The sequence below is a fragment of the Melanotaenia boesemani genome, chromosome 12, assembly GCF_017639745.1.
Source record: "Melanotaenia boesemani isolate fMelBoe1 chromosome 12, fMelBoe1.pri, whole genome shotgun sequence".
NCBI lineage: Eukaryota > Metazoa > Chordata > Actinopteri > Atheriniformes > Melanotaeniidae > Melanotaenia > Melanotaenia boesemani.
The window spans coordinates 10,352,992-10,370,911 of NC_055693.1; the positions used below are offsets into that span (position 1 = coordinate 10,352,992).

General features: G+C 36.1%; 1 protein-coding gene across 3 annotated transcripts; it reads right to left on the bottom strand.

Moving 5' to 3' along the window:
* Positions 1 to 5,972: 5,972 nt before the first annotated feature.
* Positions 5,973 to 16,826, bottom strand: LOC121649813. Of its 3 annotated transcripts, none has more exons than XR_006012175.1 (6): positions 16,745 to 16,826; positions 11,672 to 11,897; positions 11,438 to 11,535; positions 10,320 to 10,388; positions 9,795 to 9,941; positions 5,973 to 6,290 (listed from the first exon to the last, which is right to left on the bottom strand). XR_006012175.1 is itself a non-coding variant. In XM_042000892.1 (6 exons), the coding sequence occupies exons 2-6, from the start codon at positions 16,456 to 16,458 to the stop codon at positions 6,249 to 6,251; spliced, it is 777 nt and encodes a 258-aa protein (XP_041856826.1). In that variant the 5' UTR covers positions 16,459 to 16,511; positions 16,745 to 16,826; the 3' UTR covers positions 5,973 to 6,248. The 3 variants fall into 3 exon arrangements, 2 of the variants coding, with proteins under 2 accessions (XP_041856826.1, XP_041856827.1); XM_042000892.1 differs by adding an exon at positions 16,400 to 16,511 and having other exon boundaries at positions 11,438 to 11,897; XM_042000893.1 differs by having other exon boundaries at positions 11,438 to 11,897.
* Between the last annotated feature and the right edge of the window lie 1,094 nt (positions 16,827 to 17,920).

Below are 17,920 nucleotides of genomic sequence, written 5' to 3' on the forward strand. Positions count from 1 at the left end.
CGTTGAAACTTGGAGGGGAACTCTGAACAATGCACTGCCCTGTGTTGGGTGTATTGGCTAACAACCATAACAATGTAAGGGATGCATAAAAGTATGAGATCAGTGATGTTTGACATGGACACACTTATTATGCACATAAAGGCAGCATAAATGAGCCGTCAGGGTTAGACACAATGTGACACAGCTTGGCTATATTTTAGAAATGATAAAACCAGGAGCGAACCAATGATTCGCTCCGACTCCAGAGTTACACAGAGGTTCCTAACTGAAGGTTTAACATAAGAGGCAAGTAGGCCGAGAGAGTTTTAAGCAGAAATCTATCAGGAAAAGTTTTAGCCACCCGATTTCTGAGTCCAAGTACCTGAGAAAGATCTGAATCTTAAAAACACTGTGGAGTTTAAAAGACATCTACAACTGTTTATCATCAGCAAAGCAATGATAGAAGATGTAATTTAAAAAGCTTAAAATGTGTAGAAGAGAGAGATATAAAAGAAACAATAAAGGCCCCAAAATAACCCCTTGTGGGACACCATAAGTAAAGGATAAGGATTTAGCAGTCACAGAAAATGATCAACCAGTGAGAGGAGGAAAACCATTTCAAAGCGGATTCTGATAAACCATCCCAGTAAATCAGCCTATTGAGCATAATGTGATGATCAAGGACCGAAGTCAAGTCCAGACTGAAAATGATCCAGAATGTTGTGCTTCTCTAAAACAGCTGTAAGCTGCTCAGATACAACTGTTCCCAAAATTTTTGCAATAAATGGTGTTTTCGAAATAGGTCTAGATGCTGAAAAGAAACAGATCCAGCTTGTTCTTTTGTTTGTTTGTTTAAAAAAAAAAAGAAAGGTTGATGACAGCATACTTGAAATAAACAGGGACTGGACTGGACATCAGGGTGGAGTTAATTATACTGAGCACACAGGATCAATAGGCTGAAAGACATCTTGGAACAGGGATGTAGTCGATAACACGTCGAGAGGAGGAGGCTTTCACAGAGCCAACTAAACTCACCAGCTCAGATTAAGTAGTATATATTTTAAAATGTTTACATCTCAGTGTTACCTGTTGTTTTTTTTTATCTTACATATATCTGATTTTTCTTCTCTTTTCTTTATACCCTCAGGGACTAATAAAGTTTATTGAATTGAGTTGAATTGAATTGAATTGAATTGAATTGAATTGAATTCAAATGATAGAAAATGTATAAAACAGACATTAAAAATGCTGAGGGACAAATAAAACTTGTGTTACTAACTATATCAATAAAAAAGACAATGAATTCTTTACAGTTCTCATTTGGGAAGATTAAAGCAGTAGGAGAAGTAGGAGTAATCACTACTAGTGCTGAATAGCACCCTAGAATTACTTTTTGACCTTTGAAATCAGGTTTGAGAAATATGCAGCCCTCACATCTCTAACAGTATTGTTACAAAAGACTGAAGATCCTTGAAATGAAGCAAATGAACTTGCAAGCCAGTTTTCCTCAACTCTCCCACAAAAACATTTAAGTCAGTGAATACTTTCATTTATCCAGGGAGAAGACTTTAAAACAGTTAGCCAAGTTTTAACTGGACAGACTTTTTCTGAAATGCACAAATAAGAAGTATTAAAAAGATCTTCTGAAAGTCAACATCAGCATAAGGCAGTATTTAAAGCACCAGAAAAACAGCTGAACTGACCTCAGGACAAACAGGAGAGAGCAACGCAGGAAAGGACAAGTTAAAAGAATACAGTGATGATCAGAGATTAAAAAGAAATGTCTTCAGAGCTAATGCAGTCAATAGTCAAACGTACAGTAAACACGAGGTCCAGGGTTTGAACTTTGGCATGTGTGGGGCCAAGACACATGCACAGAGGTCAGAGCCATCATCAATATGTATACTGAAACCACCAACTATAACCAGACTGGACAGATTCATGGTGGAAGATAAACAAAAAAATCACTGAGCTCCTTTCAAAACAGGCAGTTTGGACCAGTTGGATGATATACCTTATCACAGTAAAAAAGTATTCTTATTCCCAACTTTAAACAGCTGTAGCTCCAAAGATGAGAAGTAAGTGATATGCTGCTGATGGGCAGATAGTTACTGCCATGGCAAAGATCCTTTTAAAGCTGCAAAACAGCTCAGAGGATTCCAGGATGTCTAAGATTCAGGCAAATATGCAGTTCTGTCATGAATCAAGAGGGGACTTGAAAAAAAGTACAATAATTAAAAAACTGAAGCAATTTAACAACAGGATGCAGATTGCAATAAATAAATAAATAAACAGCCAAAAACAAAACTGTACAGTCCTGGTGCAAAAATGGACCTCTCATATGTAACTTTAGTTGTCTAGAAGATGACTTTAGTTGGGAAATGGCAGTTTGTCTTCAATAGAAGTAGAAGGATGAACATATGGGAGCAGCTTGCTGTATCATCACTTAGTAGCACAAAAGTCTGAAACATTTATAATGTTAAAGCAACTAAGCAGCCTTTCAGGAGTTAGAGGGGAAATAGATTAAACTGTCTGGGTCAATCACATGATGTTAAACATGAAACATGCTTAGAAAACATGGAAAGTGGGTTTGTGTGTCTTTTGAAGTGGGTTAAAGTGTCACGTACCATGGTTGAGGGAGTTGGACTTAAGCAACTGAATAAAGGCACTGAGAGTTTAGATCACAGACAGGAAACCAAGGGCACTGTCAAAGCAGGGAATCCAAAATCCAAAACTACACACAAAATGGAAAACCAGGGAAAAACTGGAACAAAACTAATGCAAACAAAGGGATCAACTATGGCAAAGCTCCAGGACAGAGTGAAGGAGAGTATTCATATTGTGAGAGATTATAAGAAGCAGAGAATACAAAATGCATTCTCAAAGGTGCTTCCATTGTTCCATTAAGTGTGAAAGAAATCAGCCTGATATGTTCAGTATCCTTGGAAACTTCAGAGAGCCGACTAGAATTTAAATTGTGCTTCTATTTAAAATAACTTGTTGCTAAATGAACTTGTTTTGCCTTTTCTTCATTAACAGTTGTTACTATTTGTTGCTGTATGAACTGAAACAATAAAAACACCCGTAGATGATTCAGGAAAGGAGACAGTATAATGTCTTTATTTACAGCAAACACGCTGTTTAAAGCCTACATAAACAGTTCATGACACAAAGTTATAAATGGATAGATGCTGCTGCACAAGCAAGTAACATTGTTATATTTATTGTATAATAGAAAGAGTTCATTGTAATTGTTTATACACGGATGGTTTATATAAACTGAAATGTTATTTTACAGTTTTTAGTCTTGTGTTTCATCATTTAACCTAGATCTTTGTCCTGTGTTAGATTTATTCTTTAATAAATAGCTACAGACCAATTGAGAATTTTTTATTTCTTTAAAAGCATATACTGTAACATTTCTACAGTAAAACAGTTTTTTTAAATGCCTGCTAATTTTATTGTAACTTTGAATACTGATTGTAGTGAGATCCCAGAATTTGATCTCTCTGATTAAAACTTAATAGATGACCAAAGTCCATTTTTTTAACAAAATTTTGTTAATTAATCGTATAGTGAAATTTGTGAACACATTTTTTAAAAGCAGTTTATTATTTTAAAGTTTATGTTAACTTAAACTTTTAATAATTAGCAAAATATCACTATATTTTTATTTTCTATATAATTGCAACAAATGAAGGTTAAACTACACAGACTCATCATTAATCGTCTAATGAGAAACATTTATTATTTGTCTTAAAATGCTGTCATTTTTCTTTTCATTTTTATATTTATTAATACTAAATTAATATTTTTAGGGGAAAAGTTTTCCAATCAAAATGACCATTACATTAAACCCTACGTTATGAACGTTTCCACGTGAGAGCAAATGTCTTTTCTTTAACAAACCACACAATCCTTCCAACAAAATTATTTTATTAAAATCCTTCATGAGGAAGGAGGGGTTGGATGGCACAGTCACACTCAGTCCTTTCTCACAGCAACAGTTTAACACTTCAGAACGAGTTTAGCCTTTTAGATGGGATTAGAAATCAAAATGGGCTGAAATAGACGGGTTTAATGAGGCTACCGTCACCTAAAGGAACACTGTTTGGCTGGTTGTCTTGGACACATGCTCAACAACATGTTATCACAAAACCTTTTCACTTCTTGGTTTAGTTTGGGAAATTACATAACTTGTTTAAAGTTTGAATTTAAACCTGTTTATACTTCATGTGCAGTTCTCCTTAGATCAGATTCCAGGTAATTATTTCCCACACAAACAAATAATCTGGGGAGTTATTTGCGAGAATAATGGACTGCAGAGGAACTGGTGAGAAGCTTTTTTTCTTCAGTCTGCTTTCCTCATCTTTTTTTCTTTTTGCTTTAATACAACTCTTCCCTCTAATCTGTTTTCTTATTTATATTTTAAGGTTCTTTTAGTGGTTTATAAATGTCCTGATGGTCTTGGGACTTCTTATTTATCTGACCTGACTTTAACTCCTGAGCCCTGAGGTCTTCTGGTACCAGACTTTTAATTGTTCCAAAAGTTAGAACTAAAGCTTATAGGAAGGCCTCTTTCCATCATTGTGATCCTCAACTGTGGAAGTTTTATTTTATTATCTTTATTAACTCTTTTATCTATATCTTTATTCTTGGCTGTCTTATCTGTTCTTTGTGTTTTTAGGTTTATTTGATTTTGTTTTTACTTATAATTCCAGTGTTTTCCTCATGAAGACCCTCCACATCTGCTTAGTCCACAAGGTTGTTGCCATGGTGATCACCCTTGTGTGGGTGGCTGGGAGTCCACACCACAGCCGTAGACTCTGGCCTGCCTTAGTCTGGATGGTCCCTGTGGTGAGGCCCTCTGTGGACTTGCTTCCAGTAAAAATGAACGTGTTTTGTTTGTGTATGTGGGTGTGTGTGTGTGAATGTGATTGTGTGTGTTAGAGATTATAATGAGGTGGGTGGCTTTAAATTTTATGTGTGAGGCTTGTTTTATTTTATGTAACATATTTTTATATGTTTCTATAATGTTAAGCATGTTGTGTTGCTTTCTGCATAAAAAGCACTTTATAAATTAAGATTGATTTGTATGTAAAAGTCACACAGAATCACTTAGCAGTCGGCTACTTATCAATTATTTCACTGGTTTGAGCAACGTATGAGCAGGATTACACCGTCATCTTGTAAAAATTTAACTGGACTTATAATTCATTTCCACAGAGCAGCAGATCCTTGGTGTGCAGTAAATGATCAATCCAGTTAACAGCTTCCAGTCCAGTCCAGTTTTCTGTTCAGCCTCTGTATTACCAGTTTATTCAGGACTGAACTATTCACCGTCCTTATTTGTCTTCAAGGGGTTCAAGATGTGTGGAAATACAGTATCTGTGGAGGAAAAACTACTAAAAATATTAAATTGCAGCTCTAAATAAACATCCACTCAGATGCTTATTCAGGCTAAGAATAAACCTGTGAAACACAAATTATTCTTTGTTTCTTTTTAGAAGCTATGTAAATTATGTGTTACCAGAAAAAGGAGGAGCAGTTTCCCGTCAGGATTATTCATCCAAGGTTGTTGCCCTATCACACTGAAAGTATATAAAATATCAATGCCCTATTGGGGCGGAGAAAGTAAATGGTTTCTGTAGCTGGTGCGTTTTGTTTAAACAGATTTAATAATTTGTGTGGTTCCTTTTTACATTCACCCTCCACATTGTCTGCAGGTTTCATTATCCATACTGGTTGTCTTGAGCCCTCTTGTCAACAAAGGTCCATCAACTGCATATGTTTAGTCTCATAAGACTTACCAACATTATAGCTAATAAACAAACCTCTTTATAGCTAAACAATGGATTACAAAAAAAAAAAAACTTGTCAAATTTTGGTGAGATTATGAGATTTGAGTCTTTATGCTCTCTGTTATATCAGCTTGAGAATAAACTATATCTATGATGAAGTTACAACAAAATGCAGGACACAGAAAGAGAAAATCCATAAGATGAGATTTATTTTAAAAAGCTTAGATAAAGCACTTCAATCAGTGAGCAAACAGGCAAAATCTGGAAACACTACAGGAACATAAACAATATGAGTTCTCAAACTGGAGAACAAAAACACAACAGGCATACCTGAGAAACAAAATGGCCAGACAGCGAGACACCAAGGCACAAGATAATCTGACAACCATATAGTGAAACACTGTTCCCTTATCTCATTTACCATGTTGAACACACACAGTTCTTCCACTCGACTACTCTATATGCATTTTAGCTCCTCCCAGCAGGGAGAACAGAGGGAACGGGACAGACCTGTGGAAAGAGGGGAGGTGAGAGGAGTTTAACTAAAAATCTGTCATTTAAACTGTTGATTAGACATGACACAGACAGTAGAAGTAGTCGTATAAAGTGAGCATCAGGTGCATCAGCAACAGTGTGGGGCCATCAACTAAAATAAAGTGTGGTCTATGCTTTCATCAATAAGCATTACGATGGATGTTCTGCTTCATTTTTTAGATGTTTCCTGGTGAGAACAAGTTTTTGTTTTTGTTTATTTGCATGCGTTCCCTGCTTTCATTTGTATTCAGTCTGATGATTGCTTCACATCTGTTAGTTTTGCTGATAACCCTTCTCTGTATAACAGTTTGTTGTGTCTCCTTGTCAGATTGCATCAGCTTTTTCTCCTTTGACCCCTCGAGTAAAACATGATAAAAGTATTTGAGAATTTTTTTCTAGGTATTCCCTTTTGAACTACCATTAAAGCTCTAGTTGAATAATTTCTTGAATAAAATGTTTGAGCATTTGAGAGCTGTTTCTTCATACTGCCTTTTGGACTCATTTGTAATGAAAACTGTGTCAGGACAAGTTACAATCAAGACAAAGACAAATCTCACCAGTATGCACTGATATTGGTACAGGCCTGAGTTATCTCAAACATGTCTAATTCTACAAGAGGTCATGTCAGTTTAAAGTGAGATCTGTGACAATGTGTGTAGTTTCATGGGAGGTGCATCAATATTACTGTCAGTGACTTTTAGTTTTAAAATGATTTTTTGTACTCTAATGATCAGTTTCTTCCAATTGCCCCTTAACCTTTAGAAACTTCGACTATAGCAGCAGCTTCCTTTTACACACTGAAATGAAATGAAACCTGAAGGCTTCAAGTCGACGATGTAACATAATATTTTTAAGTTTGTTCTTTGTTTATCCATTAGGCTCATTATAAGTCATCATTTAAAAAGAGAACAATTAGAAATGTCTTGTATGTTTGCACAACAGAATACAAAATTCAATAAATTAGAAATAAAACACAATACAAAATCACAATAAAACACAAAATAAGTAAAACCTCTTTCGCAACACATCACATGTTGGTAACTGCGTTGAAATAAGGTGGCACATACAAAATACAAATACTAATGCGACTAATGCACTAGCAGCACGGTGGCGTGGTGGTTAGCACCGCAGCCTCACAGCAAGAAGGTTCGAGGCTGGTTCGAGCCTCGGCTGGGGGGAGGTTTGAACCTGGGGGGCGGTGACCTTTCTGTGTGGAGTTTGCATGTTCTTCGTGTGTATGTTTGGGTTCACTCCAGGTACTCTGGCTTCCTCTCACCGTCCAAAGACATGATGTGAGGCTAACTGGTGACTAAATCTCCCTAGGAGTGAATAAATGTGTGTGTGTTTGTGTGTGAACAGTTGTTTGTCTCATTCTCTAAAATGCTGGGACAGGCTCCAGCTTACCTGTGACCCGTAATGGACAAAGAGGTAGAGATAATGAATGAATAATGCCACTAATTCAATTACATATTTATTTATATATATATAATTAGGGATGAATGATATCTCAACATTAATATCGGTATTGGCTGATGTTAGTCGTTTTTTAACATATCAGTATCAGTTTGATGAGCAAAGCTGGGCCGATATTAACAGCTGATATTTATATCTGATTGCTGTTTGTATATGTGTATGGGGAGGAGGAGGGGGTTTGGCCATGCGGCGTTTGTTTGGACATGTGACAGTGATATAACACTGCATTGTGGGGTGTTTAACTGCGGAGAAGCAATGCCAGCGGTGTGGTCATTTTTCACGGTGTCAAAAGAAGATACTCGAAAAGCAATATTTGCAAAGTCAAAGTGATGCGAGGATGCTGAGTCAATCATTCAACACCTCAAATTTGATATGTCATCTGAAAAACTGCCATCCAGAAGCTCACAAACAATGATGGGATGCTAACGCCCCCCAATGTTAACCACCAGGCAAAAACCAAAGCAGCAGCCACAGTTACAGCCCAATAAAGCAAGCTGGAAGGAAAATAGTCAGACATTTACGCCATTCTCAACTTGCCACCTCTCGGCTAAAAGACATACAGCAACAGTTAGGCATGAAAACCAAGATGCTACAACAAGATGTAGCAACCAGATGGAATAGTACATTTTATAAGATGAAAAGTCTACTGGATCAGAAGCATGCACTTGGTGTGTATGGAGCAGATCACGAGCTTCCTGCATGTTTAAATGCACACCAGTGGACCCTTGTTTAAAACACGACTGTGCTTTTCACTTAATTTAAACAAATGTATTAGGCTCACATTTGGCTACTGCAGTAGATTTGATTCCCTCTGTTGGGGCGCTAAAATGGTTGTTGAGCAAGGCAGCTGACACCGACAGGATTCTGCACAACAAAGACCACTCTAGCAACAATAACTATACACCAGAAGGAAGTGGAGAAAAATGACACACAGCAACAAAGCTACATAAGAAGATTAGAGCAAACAACAAGGGTGGACAGTTGCTGCTTAACATGCATGATGAAATTCTGGAGGAAAACTTGATGATACAACAGCAGATGCAGTGTGCAGCTATAGTAATATCAGACCGTCTTTTATTTAATAACCAAAGCCTGTTAAGATCCTTTGTGAAAAGAGTTTTTAAATTTTTATTAATGTGCTGTAAATTCTATAGAGTTAGTAAAATAACAGAATTACTTAAATGAAAAAACATACTAATCTTTCAGTAATGCTTCACTGCACTCTTAAGGTTGACCTTTAGCATTGGTCATCTGCTCAGAGCAAAGTTCAACAAAGCTCTGAAGAGGTGAAAGATAATGTAATGTCCAGATTGCTGGTAATTTATCAGACATTATACATTTGTCTACTTTCCTGCAGGTGCATGGCTACCTGAGTGATTGGAAGTAAAACCGGTTTTAAAAATATAGGAAGACATTAAAAAAATCAGTTTGCATAATTGTTACTTTGTAACAATATCGGTTATCGGTCATAACAATATTAGTATCGGATATTGGCCAAAATGTTCATATCAGTGCATCCCTATATATAATACATCACACATATATATGTGTTACGTCCTCGTAACAATATGGTATGTATACAAGGTACAAGGTTCAGAGGACACCTCATATTATTATTTGTTATTGTTATGGCATAATAAGTCAGTGTTGGGTGAATTATGATCTGTTGAAGGAGCCGCATGTATGTAAACATTACATTTGCACCCACAAATAATTAATGCTTTTTTGGGGATAATGACAAAAATGTGGCTTGTTAAATTTAAAATTTTTATGTCTTTTCAGTTTATTCCTTGTTGTTTCTTACTGGTGTTAAATAGGTGTGCACAGCCTCGGAACCATGTACGACTGCATTTCACTGCCATCTTGTATGTGCATGTGACAAATAACTTAAAATGTTTAAGTATTTTGATGCTTCAGTTGATTTATTTGCAAAATAAATACTCCTTACTGTTCTGCCTTCATTGTTATACTTGGTTTATGTTATCATTTGGCTATTTAAATACTTACCTCCAATGTTGAATACCTAGTACTCTGAAGCTGGTCCCTATAGGGCCTACTGGACAGTTTCAGGTGTGTTATCTTTATACGTTTCCCGAGTTCAATTTTCTCCATGGTAGCCTCCCTCCAGAGAGTTACTGTGACCTGTGTATCTTTCTGTACAAAAAATATTTTAATAATGTTATACTTCTCAAAGACTACCCACAATAATTTTAATATAAGTAGTTTAAGTTCAGATACGGGTAAAAACGTTATAGGGGTAAAAAATGTTAAAGTTTTTATTATGGTAAATTTAACACATGCTTTAACTCCACTGTCCACAAACTTTAAACTTAGTGGGATTTAAAACAATCAGAGAAAACTAGTTGACTTGTTTGGAAGCAATGCAAATGTATGCTCTGTTGAACTCGTTCAATCTTATATGTTTAATATTACTACATACTGATTTGCATTAAAACCATTGCTGAAACAACAGGGAAGAAGCCATATAGATGTCTTTTTCTCACCCACGCCTCCTTTTTGGTCCCTTCTTACCTCCTCAATCTGTACTCTCCTCATTGGTACATCCCCTCTTCTTATGCTTATTTTCTTGACTTCTGACATCTAAATAACAAAACAGATTAAAGTGTCCATAACACCATTCATATTTAGGTTAACTAAGTGGTTTTCAAACTGGGGGGCGGCAACATGACATATGCCCCGCATGTGATTGGGAAAATGTAGCAGACAAACTGATGTTTTTAAAACTTGGGTTCTTGGAAACGTTTTGATCCACACTCCAGACCACTCGGCGACAGTAATGCACTAAATCGGTTTTCCCAACCACCAAAAGACATAAGAAGAAAAACTGCAGAACAGAGATCAGGGTTTACCGAACCAAACTGCATCAAAGAGTGAGAGAGATATGGAGAATCTTGCTCTTGGTTTAACAGTAAATGTGTTTGTTATTAAATTTCCCTCACGTCTGTAAGACTCCAGTTTTGAAGATAAAACTTTTAGGAAGAAAGATGAAAACATGCTTGGTTACCACAAACAGGAAATGAAATAAAAAGTCGTATTGCCCCTGAACTAGAAGAAATTGTGAATGATGTTAAACTGGCCCATCTCAGCCTCGTAGTTTGAGAGCTGAATGAATTAAATTTCTATCTTTCAGCAGACTCCTGCATGGGTCCAATTTTTGAAACCTGAACCCACACCTCACCCGTTATGATAATCAGCATAAACCCACTACCCACGCGATTCTCCCAGCCAAATCTGGACCCAATCCATATATTCTCATCTGTGATCGGCCTCCATCTGTTAAATTTCGACTTGATGAAGCATCCTTTCAGCAGGCCACCAGCACGTTGCAAGCTTGAGCTTGAGCTCACTTATGCCAAAATACATGCACTTTTTTGTTATATTTATCAAACTTTATTGTTTTTGGATCAGTGATAGGCATTCCTGCAAAGGGGGCATAGTAGATAAAGTTTGAGAACCACTGGGCTAACCAGTTTTTATACTGTTTTTTCTGGAAAATAACATTTTTCTTCACTGATTTTATTCATCTTTATTCCACAATTAAAACAGGATCAGGAATGCACTGATAAGTGGTGATGTTGATTAATGTCAGCGTATTAGGTAAATATTTTTCATTTTAATGTAGAACTTACCAAAACGACTCGCCCTTCAATGGTTAGGAAACCCTGGACCTCTCCAGTGATTCCCAGAGGGATGGCCCTTGACTCAGGATTTAAAAGCTTTTCGCCCTCTGCAAACAAATCAGGTGTCACGTGGACAGGGGACGTACGATAAAACTTTGTTTCTCGTGTTACCCATAAGGTGTAGGGAGGTGATGTTCCCCTGAGCTCATATCCTTTAAGGTAATAATTTCTGTTGTCAACTACCTTATGGGCCAGCTCTTCAAAAAGGGTAACTTTGGTCACAAATTGGCCATCTGTAACAGCAATACATTTGTTTATTTTTGTGCAACAAGGGGTTGCAGAGCCGTCAATAAAATCCCAACTAATGACACGTTTGTCTTCTTTACTGCAAAGAACATGGATGAACAGGGGGGGAGGTTTGAAAAACGGCCCAGGGATCTTCTGGGAAAGTATTCCTTTCAACGCCATCCTGCAAAGACAAGAAGAACAGAGATAAAGTTATTACCTAAATATTCACAAGTAACTGAGCTTTGGCACATAGCCTTGGAGATTAAAATAATAATAATTAAGTTATGTTATATTATGACATCTCAGAATGACTTTTTATCAGGATTGTTTTTCTCATAATTACAAGATTTAATCTCATAGTAATAACTTTCTCATAATTATGACTCATCATAACTGATGTATCACAACTTTTTTCATGATCTTGAATCTCTTTTTTTTTCTTTTTCATAACTTATCTTAAAATTCAGATTTTTTTTATAAGGTTAAAAAATAAAAATTACTTTCAATATCCCAACTTTTTCTCTCAATTATGAATTTTCATCTGATAACTAGGTTTAATCTTAATTATAACTTTTTTTAACACGACAGAATTATAATTTAATGAGACAAAAGTTTAACTGATGAATAAGGTCAACTTTAACTGATATGATACTGTAACAACAAGTGTGTGTGTGTGTATTGCTCAAGAGGAAGTCAGCGGATCGATTCTATTCTATGCCAAAGTGTCCTTGGGCAAGACACTAAAACCCATGTTGCATCCTGATGTGATTATCTGGGTATGACTGTGTGTGTGTGTGAATGTGACATGTAAAGTAGTCAACATGACTGGAAAAGCACTACAAGTACAGTCCATTAACCATGTGATTTTGAATCTCATAAATATGAGATACTTTGTCAATATTCTTTATTTATAAGTGGCATTATGGGCTTCTATTTAAAATGGTTAAAAATAAAACTAAAAAATACACAGGAAATGGCTAAAATTAGTAACCAGGTGGGCCCATTTACATATCAGAGGAAAAAGCATCACCTTCTATATGTACGTGTTATATCATTTATCAAATATAGTAAACAGAATAAATTACAATTCCCTGTTGTAGTTAGGTTTTTCATCTTGTTAAACAGTTCTTTCCTGCCAGTGAGAGAAGAGACAGCTGAATACTTGGACCAAAGTTTTATTTTAAATGAACAAAATTAGAAATAGAACCGTGTATTTCACCAACAAATACAGCCTTGTTTTTAATGAAATAATCAGCTCCCTTAAACCTAACTTTAAATAGCTATCTTTTTTTTCACATTTAATCACAACAGAAGGATGAATAAAGGGGATGGTAGTGACAGAAATGTGGATCATCATTTACTGGTAAACAGTATATGCTTGTTGAGCTGTTCCAGGCCAACAGGAGCTCTGTTAGCTGCTGCTGGAGCTTTCTGGCCCAAAGAATGAGTGGTTCTGTCCTCAGGATCCATCAGGTTCAGGCCAGTCCTGAAATGAACCTGGACACGTAATCACTTCCAGCTTTGTCAGGCTGATCAGCCTGTGCGGAGACATCATCTAGGATCAGACTCTCCATCAGCTCCTCCATATCTGGATGTTGGATCATAGAAGGTAAAATAAATTAAAATCAGATCCAGGTCATCCTCCAATTCTGTCCTACAGAAAATATCATCACATACACACATACTCACTTAAAGTTAGGGAGAATTTGGCTGTATGTCAGAATTTAATCCACTAACGTCTACAGGTGAACATGTACATGTACAACAGTTCAAATTTGAAGTTTTATTGCACAACGTGCTCTTTTCCAACAAGATGATTAACCACAAAATAAAAAAACAAAAATGAAGTGTCTGAACCTAAATGGAGCACTAAATGTTCTGGTTCACTGACAGCTTGTACAGCTGAATTGCTCCTGATGGGTCGTGGTCTTGCATGGCAGCTTCCGCCATCAGTGTGTGAATGTGTGTGTTAATGGGTGAATGTGACGTATATTATAAAGCGCTTTGGGTAAAAGCGCTATATAAATACAGACCATTTACCATTTACCTGAACAGTTTTTTTCTTCCTCCTGTTCATGTTTAGACATCATCAGACCCAGACCACACCTGACACATGACTAGTTATTTTATATTCTGGTTTACCACCACTGCTGGTAGATTTTGTTTCTATAGTTTGTGTTCATGCTACTGATAATATAACATGAATGTAGGGTGTTTCATCATGTGATGGTGATTCTGAGCTATTTATTTAAACAAAATCTAATAACAGCGGTGGGTAAACCACAACATAAAATGTGTCAATAACTTGTCATGTGTGGTCTTGGTCTGATGATGTATAAATGTGAACAGGATGATGAAGAGGACCGTTTAGGTACAAGCTGTCATTGAACTAGAACATTTAGTGCTCCATTCATGATTCAGACTCTTCTTTTGTGTTTAATTATCTTGTTACAGAACAGTATATTGTAGAATATAAATGCAAATTATTAGTTTATAGTCAATAAATGGCTGGTAAAACTTACTAAAGATTTAAAACTTACTGAAGACTGACTCCACTTTACTCTTCATCATCCTCTCTTTGAAGGAAATTCATTCTGTTAATCAGGTCTGCAGAAGATGCTGCTGGTTGGAGACAATGTGGAAGAAATTTTACTTATTATGCTCTCTATATAATATTATAATTACAACTATAATTACTTCCTTTACTATATTCATTTATAAATTGTATTTACACTGACTGTTACTGTTAACATTCAGGACAACCAGGTAGCCTGAAAGATAAACGTGGAGATTGTAGATGTTAATCCCTGACCTGACCACAAAGCCTTAATAACTGACAGACTGGTTGATGTTGGGGTAAAAATATTTAATCAGGGTTAGAATTACAGGGGAGCTCTAAAAATAGTCCATTTTCATGTTACTTTTAATTTTCCCAGGGTTTCCTAAATTAAAAGAATAGCATTTGATATATACATCAGAAAATAAGGCTACCGAAAATTTCCTGTGTAACTGTATGAGGACTGGATGATATGAACCAAATTGAATGTTTTTTTTTTTCTTTTTTTTTTTTACCTAAATCATGACATAAAATATTTATCTTGATATAATTGTTTTTTGTTTGATTGGTTGGTTTTTGTTGTTTTTTTTTTTTTTTTACCAAAGAGACTGTTTTAATTTACAGCCTTCAGTGTAGAGATGGGATTTATGGCTCTTTGAAGGGAGCCGGATCTTGAGGATCCGTTCCTTCCAAAGAGCCATTCAAAAGACTGGCTCGTTCATTTTTGTTTTGTTTTTTTTTTTCTTTTAAAGATTGCAGGGTAACTCATATTTATAAAGGGAATAATCAGTGGTAGTGATTATATGGTAAAATTTAAATTAAAACTGGCACACCCCACTAATATAGACTCTGTTGGTGGGAATTATCTTGAAATATTGGTTATTATATTTAAGTTGGCTTGTGTTTCCATGGTTACCGTAGCCCCATATCCCCATACTTAACAAGACTTTGTGGCACAAATAAAACTGAGCTGGCTACAATTAGCTTCCACGCAAAATTGACTGACTTGAAAGATAGGCTTTTCTGGCAAATATTGCACTTTGCCTTACCTTGGCTTTCAACAGAAAAGTGCATCCAAATGCTGCTCCGTTTGCGCATCTTATTGGAGAGTTTTTTTTGTTTTGTTTTGTTTTTTTGTTTTCTTTCCCCCCCCCCCGAGTTCGGCAATGCTCATTAATTAATCCCCTTTTGTACCGTAGTGTTTACTTCGTTGTTCCCGCATTACCTTTAGCTCCACCCTAGAGCTGCTCTGCGATGCATTCAGGTGAATTGAGCATGTCGGAAATCAGACTTCCATGTCACATTGCGTGGGCAATTTGTATATAAAAATGAACGGATCTCAAACGAACGGCTCACTACTGTGACTCGATTCTCATCGGTCATTTACCAGAGCCGTTCAAAAGAATCGATTCGTTCATGAACGTCACATCTCTACTTCAGTGCTAAATATACTTTAAAACAGTTGACTGAAATTAAAGTAGTTGTATATTAAATTAAATACTCTTAAAACAGAATTAATTTAAAAAAAATTACATTTGTGCAAAATGCAAAAAAGAAAATAGTTTTAACTTAAAACAAGCTATCTTAGTATAAACGATATTCCATTATTCTATATTGCATGTGAAAGTCTTGATATACTTGAAAATCTCAATATATTGCCCAGCCCTGCCCTTTATTTAATTATACTGAATAACCTATGAGTACTTCTGTCCAGGGACAGAGGATTTGTATTATTTGCATTTATGGTCAATAAAAACTGTTTTAGTCGAACATTTTCCACCAATCGTTCTGATGGTGGATCATACACACAGAGGCCTAACGGCTAACAGACCGCTAATGCTGAGTTTCTGTACTGGAAGCATCTAGAAACCACACCTTGTTCAGTTGCAGGTTTTCAGATCCACAGAATCAAATGTTTTCACTCAAAATCACCGAGTAACAAATGAATGAAGTAACTGTAACATGAACGTTCAGAGAGTAAAAATAACAGTTTCATTAAAGCCGCTAGCATCAACATTAGCTGTTAGCATTAGATATTTAAAAGGACAAATACTCTTCTTTCTTCTTTATTTCAGACTCAGGGGGATACCAAAGAAAAAAATCTGAATAATTTCCCACATACTTACATTCTCCTGGTCTGAAGTTCGTCCACAGCCTCTGGAGCTGAGGCTCTTCTTGGTGTCATTTGTTGGAGAGTTCTGGTTGAACGGGTTCAGGTTGGTAAAACAGTCCAAAGCGCTGCAGACCAACGGCTTCTTTATTTTATTTTATTTATTATTTTTCTGTGTTTTTCCTGGAACATGACCCTGACATATGTAGTCAATCCAGACAGCCCGTTTTCCTCTGTATTTTTTTTTTTTTTTTTTTTTTTTAAGTTATTGGTCTGGTGACTTAGAACAGCATAGAAGACTCTTTCTAACACTTAAAAATTTATTTTTGCATGAAATGTCCCTTTTAATAAGCAAACTTACCTTGCTAATTTCTGAAGTCCAGTGATGAAATGATAAAAAACGGTCACTGTCCAGTGTCTAAACGTCTTTTGATCTTGAACTCAGATCCTCAATGGCAGGAAATTTTTTTTTTTTTTTTTTTAATTCTTTCTTTATTAAACTTTTTCGAAAATACAAAAAGGCATAATAAAACATTGAATAACAATTCCAATAACTCCGAACAGCAAGTGAAGAGAAATAAAAAAGCAAGAAAAAAAAACATTGAGAACTGAACTGTATGAATATTGTCAAAATCCAATAGTATAACATCAGACAGCTAGAACCTAATGGAAATTAAATAAACATACAGCAAAAAAAAAGGGGGGGGGGGGGGGGGGGGGACAATATCATAAAATAAACATATGGGCTTAAGTTATTATTGTTTCTAATAACATGGAGAGTCTTCATGGATTGACGTTTTCAGGGCTCAATGGCGGGAAATAATAGCTGCGTTAGGAGTGGTCTACAGAGAGACGACGCTTCCATTAACTCCGATAGAAAGAATGGAATGCGGAAGTCACGTGCTTCATGACGCGCCCAATACAGAGCCGTCGATAGCTGTCAGAGTTGCGACATCCGTTGACTTCGTTGTAAGAGCGGAGCCTCCAATAGTTCCAAACAAACCCCGCGCTGCCATACTCTGCTACGGAACAGACAGCAGCGATCGTATTACTGAGGGTGAAAACTAAATAAACACATAATTTTTATGCACATATACTTTTGTCAGTGAATGCATTGTTATGTTAATGTTGATTTAAGTGACGATTAAGTCATGTTTGACTGATTAAATAAGTGTAACCAGCACCATCTCAACCAACAGGCTAGCTATTAAAGATCGGACATTGTGTTCCTCATTAGCCTCTATATTTCTTACTGATAAGCACCCATACAATTCACTTTTGTAAGGTTAAATGATTAGCTTGTTAGGGCTTACTTTCATCTAATTATTAAAGCCAGCCATGCAGCATGTAATGTCAGTACTTAAAGTCAACAATGAATACAACACCGAATATTAGACAGTACTGTGTCTCTCTCTCTGCATTTCAGTGGTTTGTATGTAAATCCAAATCTGGACTGTCTCTCTTAAGCTGAATTTAAAAAAATTCATTATGCTTAGTTTATGTTCTTCCCTTTTTGTCTTTTAATTTTAAATTATGC